Source organism: Nicotiana tomentosiformis, chromosome 7, assembly GCF_000390325.3.
Source record: "Nicotiana tomentosiformis chromosome 7, ASM39032v3, whole genome shotgun sequence".
In the NCBI taxonomy this organism is placed as follows: Eukaryota; Viridiplantae; Streptophyta; class Magnoliopsida; order Solanales; family Solanaceae; genus Nicotiana; species Nicotiana tomentosiformis.
In genome coordinates this window covers 131054542-131070803 of record NC_090818.1, presented here as the reverse complement: position 1 = coordinate 131070803, position 16262 = coordinate 131054542, and the positions used below count along the sequence as shown (strand labels likewise).

The 16262-nt window shown below is 40.9% G+C and overlaps 1 protein-coding gene across 1 annotated transcript; it reads right to left on the bottom strand.

Moving 5' to 3' along the window:
- Window positions 1–2882: 2882 nt before the first annotated feature.
- LOC138896383 (uncharacterized) lies at window positions 2883–3458 on the bottom strand. The gene has a single exon (XM_070181190.1). It carries the CDS (start codon window positions 3456–3458, stop codon window positions 2883–2885), a length of 576 nt encoding a protein of 191 aa, XP_070037291.1.
- Between the last annotated feature and the right edge of the window lie 12804 nt (window positions 3459–16262).

Sequence of the window (16262 nt, the reverse complement as noted above, 5' to 3'; positions counted from 1 at the left end):
ATGCAAATTTGAACGTTACGTATGTATAAGGCAAATATTTGAACGGTTATATAACAAAGGGTAATCAATTGCTGATCATCAATTACGTTTGAGATAGTCAAAGGATGAGAACGTTGTGAATGGAAACCGGAGCGAGAATTGCTCCTGTTTGTAGAACGGTTACCTCTAGAGCTACCTGCAAAACTTAAAACACGGTGCATGCCAATATATATGGGTTATTGGTAAAATGTAAATATGATGCAAATTCCCTTTGGATCATGAAGGTTGCCATTGGACGATGGGGATGATATCCTTAGACCATGACGTCCTGGGCCATGAAGTGTATGATAAGGGGTTCGCCGGCCATGGAATGGTGTCATAGGGCCATGAAGATGGTGCCTCTGGACTATGATGCCTTTGAATAATGATATGCATTTTTGAGAGATCCTCCGGCCATGACATGATGTCTTCGGGCTATAAGGATGATGCCCTCGGACTATGACGCCTTCGGACAATGTGGTGATATTTCAGCCAATGAGATGCAAATACGTGGTGATATTGATCGTTTGATAGAGGAAACAGGTAATGCTTAGTCATATGCGAGAACGAGACGAGACACAATTTAGTCTTGTATGAGATGAGGGGAGTGCTTAGTACGATGCAAAGAGCGGAGACAATGTTTGGTCTCATGCACGAAAAGGCAATTCCTAGCCTTATTCAATAATGGAGGCAATGCTAAGCCTCATGCAAGGAATGGAGACAGTGCTTAGTCTCACGCAAGGAAAGGTAGTTCTTAGCTTTATGCAATGATGGGGGCAGTGTTTAGACCTATTCAAGGAGTGGAGACAATGCTTAGTCTCATGCAAGGAAATGAGACAGTGCTTAGTCTCTGGCAAGGAAAGACAATGCATAGCCTTATGCAATAATGGAGGCAATTCTTAGCCTCACTCAAGGAATGAGGAATGTGTCTAGTCTCATGCAAACAAAGTCAGTGCTTAGCCTTATGCAATGTGGAGACTATGCTTAGTCTCATGCAAAGAATGGAGACATTGCTTAGTCTCATGCAAAGAAAGGTAGTGCTTGGCCTTATGTAGTGTGAAGGCAATGCTTAGCCTCATGCAACGTGCGGGCAGTGTTTAGACCTATGCAATGAGTAGAGACAATGTTAGTATTATGCAATGAAATGCAGTGCTTAGCCTTATGTAATGATGAGGGTGGTGCTTATCCCTATACAAGAAAAGCAATGACTAAATTCGAGAGAATAAAGCATTTCTTAGCTTGATGTGTTTGCGTTTAGCGACCTTTATCGATGTGAAGAAAGTGATTTTGTTGTGTGTATATATTTGCGGATGTTCCTATTATGTTCATTGTTCCTGCATCCAAAACAAATCGTGAGTTTTGCGGGGGAAAGGTTGGTTCGTGCTCTCGATTCGTTGCTTCGCCTTTGCTTTGGTTTGGAGGCCCTGCTTGAGTCACCCCGAGTAACGTCTGGCTGTTATAGAAGCAAAAGTTTCTAAAAACACGTATTTGATAAATTGTTTATAAAAATGTAGTTGTTTGAAATATATGATAATGCACGAGAGCAAATAAATTGTTGAATTGATGACTGTGACACGCTTTTGAGACATTGCAACCTCCTTAACTCGGAATTTTGAGGATCCGCCTCAAAATTCTGCCCCAGTTTAAATGTGTACTTGGGGCGATACATTCCTTGGAGGTTTCAAACATGATGAGATCGGGAAAACTCGAGTTCTTGCTCCAGGTTTTGACCATAGGGGGAATGAAGATTTTATTATGATGTGACCGAACCCACAGGGTTCCTTACGTATCCCCTCTTAAATGGGAATCAGGTCAAGCGTAGTTCACTTACATCAAATACGAAGTGAAAACATAAACTTAAACATAGTATCTAGTGAGTACGTCCGAATTGATGGGTTTTGGCCAAATCTCTCCATCCATTTCTACAAGTATAAGTGCTCCTCCTGTTAATACTCAGTGAACCATGTAAGGGCCTTGACAGTTGGTGAGAATTTTCCCTTTGCTTCATCCTGATATGGGAAGATCTATTTTACTACCAACTGCCTTGGTGTGAATTGCCTTGTCCTAACCTTTTTGATGAAAGATCTTGCCATTATATTATGGTAGAGTTGACTGTGACATAATGCGTTCATTATTTTTCCATCAATGAGAGCTAGTTGTTCATACCGGCTCCGTACCCATTCTACGTCGCTGAGCTCGGCTTCCTGTATGATTCTTAAGGAAGGGATTTCTACTTCGGCGGGAATAACCGCTTCAGTACCATAAACCAGTAGATAGGGAGTTGCCCCATTGGATGTACGAACTGTGGTGCGATACCCGATCAAAGCAAACAGTAGCTTCTCATGCCATTATTTGTAATTGTCTACCATTTTCCTAAATATCTTCTTGATGTTCTTGTTGGCGGCTTCTACGGCTCCATTCATTTACGGCCAGTATGTTGTAGAGTTTTGATGCTTGATCTTGACTATTTCACACATGGCTTTCATCATGTCACTATTGATATTGGAGGCATTGTCAGTAATGATTGACTCGGGTACTCTAAATCGACAAATGATGCGGTCCCGAACAAAATCTACTACGACCTTCTTAGTTACAGCCTTATAGGAAACGGCTTCAACCCATTTTGTGAAGTAGTCTATAGCCACCATAATGAACTTATGTCTGTTTGAAGCAGCGGGTTCGATTGGTTCGAGCGGAGAAAGGCCAGGGAGAACTCGTTGCATTGAGTTTGTTGGGCAGCACTCGTATCATATCAGCATGTATGTGGCATTGGTGACACTTTTGAACATATTTGATGCAGTCTGTTTCTATAGTCATCCAAAAATACCCTGCTCTTAATATTTTCTTGGCCAAAACGAAACCATTCATGTGAGGTCCGCAAGTTCCGGCATGTATTTCCTCGGTCTGGATACTTCCTTGGTATCGACACATCGCAACAATCCCAAATAAGGAGTCCTTTTATATAGAATTCCTCCGCTTTGAAAGAAATGGTTGGCCAATCTTTGAAGCGTGCGCTTCTGAGTGTGCGTAGCGTGCTCTGGATATTCTCTATTTTCCAAGTATTCATTGTTGTCATGGAACCACGAATTTCCGCCAATCTCTTCTTCAACATGTGCACAATAAGCTGACTGCTTATGAATTCCTATTGGGATAGGGTCGATGAAATTCTTGTTTTGGTGTTGTATCATGGAAGACAAAGTGTCTAATGCATCTGCAACCTCATTCTGAATCCTTGGAACATATTTGAACTTTATCTTTGTGAACCTCTTGATTAACTCTTGTATATAATGCAAGTATGGAAATATTTTAATGTTCTTCATAGCCCATTCTCCTAGAACCTGGTGCACCAATAGATCTGAATCTCCGATTACCAGCAACTCCTGAACGTTCATGTCAATGGCCAACATGAGACCCAGGATGCAGGCCTCATATTCCGCCATATTGTTGGTGCACGGAAACTTGAGTTTTGCGGATACCTGATAGTGTTGACCGGTTTATGATATTAAGACAGTTCTGATACCCACTCCTTTGAATTTTTCTGCTCCGTCGAAGAACATCCTCCAACCATCGTATCCCTTGGTAATTTCTTCTCCTACAAATGATACCTCCTCGTCGGCAAAATACGTTTTCAATGGTTCGTATTCTCCGTCTACGGGATTTTCTACCAAGTGATCCGCTAATGCTCGCCCTTTGACTGCCTTCTGAGTTATATAGACGATGTCGAAATCACTCAGTAATATCTGTCGCTTTGCTAACTTACCCGTAGGCATGGGTTTCTAAAAGATGTATTTTAGCGGATCCATCCTTGATATGAGATATGTAGTGTACCACAGAAATAATGTCTCAACTTCTAGGCTATCCATGTTAAAGCACAGCAAGTGAAATCCAACAAAGAGTGTCGGGCTTCATAAGGCGTGAACTTCTTGCTCAGATAATATATCGCCTGCTCCTTCCTTTCAGTTTCATCATGTTGTCCTAGAACACAACCAAAGGTCCCATCCAACACAGACAGATAAAGCAACAGAGGTCTTCGTGATTCTGGTGGGACCAACATGGGCGGTTTAGATAAATACTCCTTGATTTTGTCGAAGGCTTTCTGGAATTCTTCAGTCCAGCTTGTTGCAGCATTTTTTCTCAGAATCCTGAAGATTGGCTCACATATCACCGTTGATTGTGCTATAAAACGGCTGAAATAATTGAGGCACCCTCGAAAATTCATCACATCTTTCTTATTATTTGGCGGTGGCAAGTCCTGGATAGCTTTGATTTTTGGCGGGTCTAACTCAATACCTCTGCAACTGACGATGAAACCTAACAACTTTCCAGCAGGGACTCCGAAGGCACATTTTGTAGGGTTCAACTTCTAGTTGTATTTTCGAAGCCGATCAAAAAATTTCTTCAGGTCTGCTATTTGATCTGAACTCCTTTTAGATTTGATGATAACATCATCACGTACACCTCTATTTCCTTATGTATCATGTCGTGGAAGATAGTTATCATGGCCCTCATGTAGGTGGCCTTATCATTCTTCAAACCAAATGGCATCATTTTGTAACAATATATTCCCCACGATGTGATAAAGGCAGTCTTTTCGATGTCCTCTTCATCCATCCAAATCTGATGGTAGTCTGCGAAGCAATCCACAAAGGATTGGAGGTCATGCTTAGCGCAGTTGTCAATCAGTATATGTATGTTGTGCAGCGGGAAATCATCCTTAGCACTTGCTCTATTCAGATCTCGGTAGTCGACGCACACTCTAACCTTTCCCTCTTTCTTTGGAACTGGCACAATGTTGGCTAACCAGGTCGGATATTTGACCACTCGGAGAACCTTGGCTTTGATTTACTTGGTGACTTCCTCTTTTATCTTCAAACTCATATCTGGCTTGAAATTCCTGAGCTTCTGCTTTACCGGTGAACATATGGGATTGATGGGTAGCTTGTGAGCTACTATGGATGTGCTTAAACCAGTCATATCGCCGTACGACCATGCAAACATGTCCTCATACTCCTTTAGGAACCTGATATACTCTTCTTTCTCTGACGTTGATAGATGAATTCTTATACGAGTTTCCTTAACTATTTCAGAATCCCCTAAGTTAACAACCTCAGTTTCTTCCAAATTAGACTTCGGTTTATTTCCAAAATTCTCTTCTTCTTTGATGATTTCCTTAGGTATTATATCATCTTCCAGATCTTTTGAATCATTGTCCTTATGTTGCGTTGTCTCATTACATGTCACAGTCGTAGGTTCATCGGGATATGTAATAATTATGCTGAAAAGAATGTAGAAATATAATAATAAATATGAAAAGCAGTAATGCATTAAAACTTTAAAATGTCAACAAGTACGAATCGATGGCTCGAGTAATTATTTCAAACCAAAATACTGAAAATGTCTTAAATGCTCAAAACTATTTGAAAATAATTCATGCTAATTTGCCAGGCTACCCAGGAACTCGGCGAGCCCGGGATGGTGCAGTGGTCCAGTTTTTAGAACAACTCCCTCTTCCATTGTATGAATGGTAAGGCCTTCCTCCTCCTCCTCCTCCTCCTCCTCAACAATTGCACTGCAGTCTATGTCTTCTTCATCTAGAAACATCTTCCTCATGCCGGACAAAATCTCATCTTCCTCAGATCCCATATCATGTCAGCCTGATGGAATATCTAGTACATGGGTGGTATGGGTTGTTCCAGTGGATAATAAGGGGTACGCCATGGCGGTGTCCAATCCTGATATTCTTGCCATGTATATTCATATCCGAGTCCAAAGGTCATTCCATGATACTGTGGTTGTACAGGTTTGGTGATCCCCTGAAGCTTTTTGCCAAGACCCTTGCCTAGTTCATATCCCGTCTATAGCAATATGCTTTCTATCATCTTGCTCGACCATCGGTCCTTTTCAATCGCGTTAACCCATTCAATGTCATGATTGTTTCTCCACCCAATTTCCTTCTGTTTTCGATGAATGGAACGGTTTGATTGGTGTATATGGGGTTGCTTCCATCTCCATGAATGATCATCTTCTGATGATTCCACTCGAACTTCACAGCCTGGTGCAGAGTTGAAGCCACTGCCCCAGCTGCATGTATCCATGGCCGTCCTAACAATAGATTGTAAGTAGAAGAGATATCTAGAACTTGGAACTCAACATCAAACCAAGTCGAACCTATATGTAAATCGAGGTTGATTTCTCCGATAGTGGCTCTCTGAGATCCATCAAACGCCTTCATATTCATGTTTCCCATTCGTACCTCGTGCATGCCTTTACCCAATATCTTTAGAGTGGTTAGTGGGCATATGTTCAGACTCAAACCTCCATCTATCAAGACCAGTACCTGTTCGACCATGTTAGCCATCTCTCCACTAGTGATGCTGGCGGGTACATAAGCTTCACTTAGCACCTTCATCAAAGCATTCTTGTGCGTGTATGAGTTTTACAACAATGTTAAGATGGATTTCTGAGCAGGAGTCTTGTTCAGGTGGTCAACAACAGAGTACTCCCTTGATTGTATCTTCCTCCAAAGATCGTTAGTGCCAGTCTCAACAAGAGGTGTCTTAGGTGCAACTTCCTTGCTCGTTCCTCCCAGATTCTCAAGTGTGTAAACTCTACCAGTTCTAGATATACCTTGCGTGACACCTGTTTCTTCCATTTTGGCTTTCCCTTTCTCCTTGCTTCCGCAACATAATCCCACGGGACGGAATCAGACTTGTAAGATGATGTGGGAGCTAGCATTACAGTGAAGGGTGTAGCTACCTCAACTTCAAATGGCGCTTGGGTTTGTACCATTCTCCCTGCTTCCGCAACATAATCTCACGAGATGGCATATGACTTGTAAGATGGTGTGGGAGTTACCATTCCAGTGAAGGGTATAGCTACCTCAACTTCAAATGGCGCCTGGGTTTGTATCAAAACTGGCGTAAGGGTGACCGGAGATGTTTTAGGAGAGTCTCCCTCTCGAATGAGTCCAATGGACCCTTCCTGATCCCACTCCTCATCAATTTCTATCACGTTCACTCCCCCACCTCTGTGATCCGGGAGAGGGTTGTTACGAATATTTGGTGCAACTTTCTTTGCTTGTATAACCTTAGTGTCAATCATCGTCTGAATCTTATCTTTCAACGTACGATATTCTTCAATGGTATGACCTTTCATGCATGAATGATAAGCACATGTTTTGTTGGGGTTGATCCATTGGGAGGGATTTTCCACAACAACAGTAGGAATTGGGGTGACATAACTGGCGGCCTTCAGTCTCTCATACAGTTGGGCTATGGGTTCAGCAATTGGAGTGTATTGTGTAGGTGATCTGCGGTCGAAATATGGATGTGGCTTTGGGTAGTTTTGGCGGGTGGGTTGAAGTGAATGGCAATATGCAGGTTGAGTGTTGTAGGTATGGTAGGTGGTGGCAGGGTATTGGTATTTTGGTGGTGAGGGTTGATATTTGGGTGGGGGTGTTTGGTATGTAAGGGGAGACTTAGGGCCCTGGGATACCATCACGGCACCCACTTCTTTCTTCTTTGAAATACCTCCTGATTACAAAGCTTTATTCGTGGCCTGTAGTGCCTCAAAATTAGTTACCATCCCACTCTTGATTCCTTCTTATATTATTTCCCCTAACTTGATGATGTCTGAGAACTTGTTATTTTCGATGACCATCAATCGTTCATAATATTGCAGATCTGGTGCTCTAACAAAGAACTTGTTCATTTTTTCTTCTTCAAGTGATGGCCTTACCTTTGCAGCCTCTGATCTCCAATGAGTAACATACTCGCAGAAGGTTTCTGTCTGCTTCTTTGTAAGGTTTTGAATGTAGAAAACGTCTAACGCCTTCTCTGTATTGAACCTAAATCTATCCATGAAGTCTGATGCCATACTCACCCAATTAACCCACTTCTCTGGGTTTTGACTGATATACCAAGACAAAGCATCTCATGTAAGGATTTGCATGAACAGTTTCATGTGGATTTGTTCATTCTTACCCACTCTTACAAGCTTGTCTCAGTATGTTCTCAGATGCACCTTCGGATCACCAGTATTATCGAACATTTTGAACTTGGGAGCTTTGTAACACTCTGGCAGTACCACATCTGGATGAATACACAGTTCCTCATAGTTTAGACCTTCAACTCGTTTCCCACCTTCAACACTCTAGACTCTCCCTATGAGATTCTTGAGTTCCTCTACCACGTTTCTAATGAGCAAGTCCTTCTCAGTTAGTTCGGGTTTGTATAGGGTTTGCTGCGGGGTATGGGTAAGTTTTCCATATATATCGGATTGCTTTGATGAGTTACTAGAAATTGGGTATACGGGTGGTCATTGGTTGAGTTTTGGGGATCGGGAGTAGGTTGTGGTGCTTTTGGGGACTGTGATAAGTGGTGGTTTGCGGGTATTAAGCTGGATGATGGTGATGTTGTTGAGGGGTTTGCACTGGTGGTGGGTTAAGGTTCTGGGGAGGTGCGGGATATGATACTTGTGTTGTGCAAGAAGATTTAGAACTATGGGTGGTGGATTCTAATTTTGTGCATTTTGTGGTGGTGTTTGGTTTTGGGTAGTCGGAGTTTGCTAGTTGATGTCGGAACATTGAGAGTAAGAGAGAGGTTTGACAGATTTCGGACCTGCTTAAGCTCGACTTGTAGTTCTAGGATTTTATGCTCCAAGCGTAAGACCAACTAATTATGCCCCAGGGTACTTCTGCCATTTGAAGTTTCAACATTTTTTGCCACAGCAGCGTTGTCTTTCCTGATACTGCTTAAATCATCCATTTTCTGTTTGCCCTTGCTTTTGCTTTTTGGGTCGCTAGGTGGAGAACCTCTGGATCTAGTGCGGTATGTTGATGATGCCAGTATACATGAACCAACCTTTGGGAACGGGAGTAATCAAAAAGAAAGAAAATAAAAGATAACCAAGTCAGTAAGGAGAAAAAAAAAGAGTGTTCGCTATATTTAAACATGTTTCACAAAGTCATGCAATAATTCACATCCTAATTTGGGGACCCCATTGTGCCTGAGGTAGGCCTAATCGACACATAGACTTGGAGAAAATTGGTGCCAACATTTGTTGCATTTCATTATTGCAAAAATGAGCCAAAATAAACTTTCACTTAATCGAAAATAATAATAAAGTCACTAATGGCATTTAGCCTTATTACATCGAAATCTAATCTAAGCTAGAAAGTAGTAAAGAACGTCATCTCCTAATCTACTGGGTCCCTGAAGGACCTTCTCCATGTTTGGCTTTTTTGACCCCATCAATCAGATTTCCTAGATCGCACATATCCAACAGTAAATAAGCCTTTGCCATATTTCCTCCTTCCTCGTCATCCATGCCTTGACAATATGAGAGTCTCTTTCTCATCTTCCCTTCTAGCTCCATCAGTCCTTGTTCCAAGTATTCCAATATTTTTGTTGACTTAGTGGCAATCCCTTTCCATTCCCTTATTGCCTCCATTTTTACTTTGTGCTGCTCCAGATGTTTAGCTTTGGACTTGAACACCCTTTTGTGTAGCCTCTTGTACTTAACCTGTGCCTCAGATACTTCATCTATGATCCTATCCTTCAGATTGACTCCTGGCTTGCTGTCCCCCGTTACGTCGTCTTCCAGCCATGACAGATAGTAGTACATATGACCGGCGTGATACCTGTCTGGCTCAATAGTTTCTCCCTCCACAATGATCTTTTGGTTTCACATGTATTGCGCTTCGAACTTGAACGGAACGGCATCTCCCTTGAAATCTGCCTTGTATTGGACCATATTGGAAACCCGAGGTATGACTTATTTTCTTCCAGCTTGTCTCATTCCCCTTATAGGAGCGTAAGGGTAGATACCTCGCAGCCCGATCGGCACCAAGTGAGTAGTCCCCTTCGATCTGATGATTAACTCACTACTAGGAAACCATTCGAACATCCAATTCACCTACTCGTCTGTCAAATTGTTGAGGAAACGCACAAAATTTATAGCATTTCCAGGCTTTGCAAACCTGTATGGAATAAACGTCATTTTCTTTGGGTGATGGATGGCTATGTAGTCAGTTAGTGGCCTTCGCAGAAGCTGTTGACAATACTCACCCCTCTGAAAGTGTTCCAATAGCCAGACTTGTAGCAATAGATTACAACCCTCAAAGTATCTGAATCCATGCTTGCACCGATCGAGAGAGCGGTATATCTCAACTAAGATCATGGGGAGGATAGTGTAAGTTTTTCCCTCGATGCCATCCATTAAGTCCTGGCAACCATGGCTAAGCGAGTATGAATCCTTCCTCCTTTCATTGGAAATATCAACAACCACAAAAAGCAGACAATGAATACATAAACCCGGCGGTGCACCCATCCCAATGAAGTAATGGCTAGTTCATCATGATGAGGACGATATGACTTGCTATGACCATAACACTCGTAAAGAAACTCAAAAGGGATGTATGATTTCTTTAGACAGAGCAATTCATCATTCTTCTTAAAACCCAACATTTTCAGGAAACAGCATGGAGTGCGATTCTCTAGTACCAGTAATCCCAGACTATCCCATGGAAACTTGGAGAAACCTCCTATTTCTCCTAGGAGAGGACTCATTTCTATATTTCCAAATCGGAAAACAACTCCCTATTCGGTCGAATGTTCATCAAAGATGGCAGGTCACCAAGTACTCTTGTCACATGATTTTTGTCACAATGTGCAAGGTTTTTCCACCAGTCAAGTAGTAAAGGTGGTATGTTTTGGACCATACTGAACCTAGGGATTTCGTAGTTCATTTCCTGCAAACAAACAAAGGTTAGCCCTTTCCCCCTCCATATTTGACTGCTTACGCAATAATGATCAACACGTTGGTACATTTTCTCCAAGTAATGCACATAATATGATAATGTCCATTGAGATTGTGGAAATCTCGTCGGACTTTGGACAAGGTTCATCTTAGCGTGTTGTTACGTTAACAACGCTTCAACCCGTACTAGGTTTAGCATGATTCATGTACATTTCAAATTGGAGTAGGGTTCCTAGAAGGGTCTAGACCGGTACTCGAAACAGCTCCTTATTCGGTCGATCAACTTGAGAGGGAAAGGCATGGGACTGTCGATTGCACCTCTGATCGACTAGTCTACCACAAATAAGCCTTTCCGATTTAAAAAGGGAGATTTTAGGAAAGCGTGGACACTCATCAAACACCGCTATATTGATAATTGGCACGAGTGAAGTATAATATGGAGCATGCTTTATGCAAAAATATCACATTGCCAAGTATTTGCATGATAATAGTACGTAAAAGCAGTAAATAAAATAGCAAAAGTGAACATGGAGAGAAAAGAAAAGAAAGAAAAAAGAGAGAAGTCAATATAGCTCATGAAAAATATGCGAGGACGTAATGACGTAGGTAGGGAAACATGGATGGGAGAGTCATAATATAGCAATCTTAGACAAGATGGAATATATGGATAGAGGTCATACATGTCATAGCAAATAAAGGAGAATAAGGGAAGGGATGTTTATGTCATAACAATTTAAAATAGATAAAGGCGAATAATGGAAGGGATGTGCATGTAATAGAAGTTTAAAACAAATAAAGGCGAATCAGGAAAGGGATGTGCATGTAATAGAAGTTTAAAATAAATAAAAAAAAAGAAAGTAATCCACATAAGTCAAGTTCATTATGGTAAAAGCCTAAGTATTTCCCCAGCAGAGTCGTCATGCTGTCGCGCCCCGCTTTCTTGCGAAAGCGGGTTTCGACGTGTGACAACTCTTTTAAATGGGTATTAAAAGAGAAGAGTCGCCACCTAATAATTTTGAGGTGCTTTAGGACACCTATTTGCAAATAACTCTGTTTGACTAGTCCGTATCACCAAAGATCAGGTAAGGGCCCAAATTACCTCAAAGAAAAGGTGTTAGGTACTCTTTGAGATCCACAACTGTGGGTCCCGTCCGAACTTTAAATTATGTGGATAACGTAATTAGGCTAGGTGATCAAATAAATAAAGGGAAATTTAGAAGTCGAAGAGTCTTATTAGGACACATGAGAATCGGCACAAATCTTAATGACTACAAGGATACAACTACATTGACCTATGTTAAATGACTAAGTGTAAATAACAAATACATAAAGAAAGGAGGGGGGTCCTAAGTTTTTTAGCCTAAATGATCACCTTGTGCAACATAAATAATACTTCGCAACTCCCTTGAGGTAGGGGTTGCTCATATTATTCAACAGGCACAAGCTATCATCTCATGTTACCCAATTACTATGTTAAAGTTATTTTCTTAAAGGCGCTCTAATTCAATTCTAAATCGTACCCTATGCGTGCACTACATATCCCATACATATGGTCCAGGAGGCTTTGGACCTCTATTTGGGTGGTTCTAGACTTCACTTAGGATGCTTAAAAATGAAAAAACTAGCGCGCATTCAAAACATATAGGACTACACATAAACGCAAGAAAGGGTTCAAGTTAACCTTTACACATGAACAACAAATGCACGCGGGCAGTTTAGGCAGTACATATTTTAGGGAATTAAGACGCTTAGATTTGTCAAATCCTATAGGCATAATTTCTAGGCGATTCTGATTTCCAGCATCATACAAAATCATTGTTGTTTCTGACCAATGAATTCACAAATAAAGATGCTAAAGATCTCTTATAGGCATGATCTCTAAATTGTTTATGCAATGGGATAGTAAAGTTGTTGAAAGCTCAGAATTAATGATGTTTGATTTTATAAACATGCTTTCTAGACCAGTGATAATATCCCATAGGTAAGATTGACAACTGAACTTGATTTTATAATACTTCATCCCTATGGGCGGCAACGGCGGGGGGTTTTGTGGCAGCTGCGATTTGGTTAGATTGGGGGGAAGATGGAGAGTGAAGGGGTTCTGGAGGGGTTAGGGGTGTTTAGGACATATATATATATTTAGGGGAGGGGAGTTCCGAGCCGTTAGATCTGTGGAGATCAACGGCTGAAGTTAATCAACACCAAAACGGTGTCGTTTTGGTTAAGTGGGAGGTGGACCAGATTTTAAAAAAAGGGTATGGGCTGGACTAGGGTGCATTAGTAATTTTTGGGCTAATATAAATTGGCCCAATTCGACCAAGACCAATTAAACCTCTTTTCTTTGTTTTTTTTCTTTGATTTTAAAATCTAATTAAATCAATTAAAATCCTAAATTAAGTCCTAAATTAATTTAATTTGTAAAATTAAACTAATTATCTATTTATACTATTTACATAATTAGTCAATCTTAAATCAACAAAAGAAAATCACTAATCTAACACTAAGAACTAAAAACAATGTAAAAATGAACATTTTTTGTGAATTTTCTTTTAATAATATAATCAAACTATGCAATTGGATGCTAAATGCAGTTAAGACCTACCCATGCTGTATAATGAAGATTTAGACATTTTTTGTTATTTTTTACGATTTTAAAATGCAACTAAATGCAAATAATTACCAAATATTCTTTAAAATTTTAAAAACAAATAAGAAAATCTATTTATTGATTTTGTGGGAGTATTTTTGGTGATGCAAAAATTACATGCTCACAGCTGCCCCTCTTTGCTCGAAAACACGAAGAGTTTTCGGGCAAAGATAGAGTGAGCAATCATGAATAATTTTTACCCGTTTGATACTCCATGGGAAGCATTTTGAAAAAGTTTGACTGAACATTGCTTCAAAGGTTGCCTACATATCCTTGGCTATAAAGGAATCAGGTCAGTGTAGTTCCGGAAGTTTTGGTAACTGGGACTACCGGGAAGTTATGATTTCACTGTTGTTGTTGTTGTTGTTGTTACTGCTTCTAAGCTTCTTATTACACCAAAGTCAAATTGCAAAATACTAGTTAAGCCTATCAGCTACGAGTTACAAGATTCATATCTATAAATCTTCTAAAGCTTGATCTTGAGTCTGGACTGATTTTTCATTCAGACTCTGATCTGAATCTTGATGCTTGGTAGCTGTAGGTGCTAGCTCATTCTTCTTCAGTTTTTCAGATCAATATGGGACAAGCTTATGGATTGATTCATGTTTTGGGCGGTTCACATATTTTCTCCACCTCTGAACTTTGGTTTCAACTCTTTTCTTTTCCTTCTTTTATTCTGGACTGAGACTTCTTCTTTTTGTCGTCTCGAATCCTGTGCCTCGAGGTATAACCTGCTCAGGCATCAAAATAAACGAACGAAATTTTTCTGCCCCAGTTTTCACTAAAAAAAATTCGTGAGTTATTGTAACGAAATTCTATACTACTTTATTATTGAAAGAGATAAAAAGGGAGGGAGTGGTGTACCCGGAGGAAACGTAGACTAGGGAGTGGAGACCCTATGTCTAAAATAAAATCAACTAGGGATTGGAGACCCTATGCTGGCATCAGGTTATGCTGGCATCAACTAGGGAGTGGAGACCCTACATTGGCATCAACTAGGGAGTGGAGACCCTATGTTGGCATCAGGTTATGCTGGCATCAACTAGGGAGTGGAGACCCTATATTGGCATCAACTAGGGAGTGGAGACCATATATTGGCATCAAGTAGGGAGTGGAGACCCTATGCTGGTATCAACTAGGGAGTGGAGACCCTACGTTGGAAATCATCAACTAGGGAGTGGAGACCCTATGTTGGCATCAGTTTATGCTGGCATCAACTAGGGAGTGGAGACCCTATATTGGAAAATTATCAACTAGGGAGTGGAGACTCTATGTTGGCATCAAGTTATTATGGCATCAACTAGGGGGTGGAGACCCTACGTTGGAGAATCATTAACTAGGGAGTGGAGACCCTATATTGGCATCAACTAGGGAGTGGAGACCTTATGTTGGCATCAGGTTATGCTGGCATCAACTAGGGAGTGGAGACCCTACGTTGAAAAATCATCAACTAGGGAGTGGAGACCTTACATTGGAAAATCATCAACTAGAGAGTGGAGACCCTATGTTGGTATCAGGTTATGCAGGCATCAATTAGGGAGTGGAGACCTTATATTGGAAAATCATCAACTAGGGAGTGGAGACCATATGTTGGCATCAGGTTATGCTGGCATCAACTAGGGGGTGGAGACCCTATGTTAGAGAATCATTAACTAGGGAGTGGAGACCCTATATTGGAAAATTATCAACTAGGGAGTGGAGATCCTACATTGAAAAACCATCAACTAGGGAGTGGAAACCCTATGCTGGCATCAGGTTATGCTGGCATCAACTAGGGAGTGGAGACCTTATATTAGCATCAACTAGGGAGTGGAGACCCTATGTTGAAAAAAATGCAACTAGGGATTGGAGGCCCTATACTACCATGATTTTGAATTTTATTTGTTTTTTTTCATCATTTTTATCATCATTTATTAGTTCTTTTCTTTTTTACTATTTCAAAGAATAGGTAAATGCGAATAGAATTTTGGAGAAAACCTCCATTTTTGAGTTGTTGCTGCAAAGTTGTTTCTAGCCCTTGGGCAGTTTCTTTTTGGTTGCACCTGCTTCTTGCAAGGTTGATTTTGGATTGCACTTGTTTCCTATTTTTCAAACAAAGAACAATTTGTCAGTTTGAAATGGTAGTTGGTTTTGTGGCCTTGAATGTTTTGGTCACTTGATCTCGGCCCAGCTTCTTTGATGAAGATCTCAACTGCTTGCTTGTTCTCTGAGGACCGATTTTATTTCTGGCCTTGGAGAACTTGGCTTTTCCAAAACTTTACCATAACGGTTAATCACGTGGGACTTAACCTTTTTTCAACTTTATTTTGCCTTTGTGGGCATTTGACTTTGATTTCCTTTCCTTTCAGGACTTTTGATTTCAAGGCATCGGCTATCATGGCCAGTCGAAGTCGACCCGATGCACCTGCCGAGGCTGGGTGCCTTCTCGAATATTGGCTCGTGTCAAACAAAAGCCTTGTAAATCAATCTTGCCATCCTTTCTTTGTCTTAGTTTCAGAACAGAATTAGACTGAAAGGGATTCAAAGAAAAACAAATAATGAAATGGACAAAATGAACTTAGACGAAAGGTATCCCTTTCAGGGAAAGGAAACAAGAACTTATCTGGAGTGCATGCGTACTTCAATGAACATGACATACCTCTTGGACTGGATGCCTGATTTGTGTAAATCGGCCAACTCTCAGCAATTCATCATAATTGGACTGCATTGCCAGGACTCTGTCGATGCTGATGGCTGTGAAGATTCCCCTTTTAGATCAGTGGCACCCTTTGCGGGTTTTCACCGGCTGACCTCTCTCATGTCTCTTCTCATCGTCTCCTTGTAGTGCTATTTGCGAGTT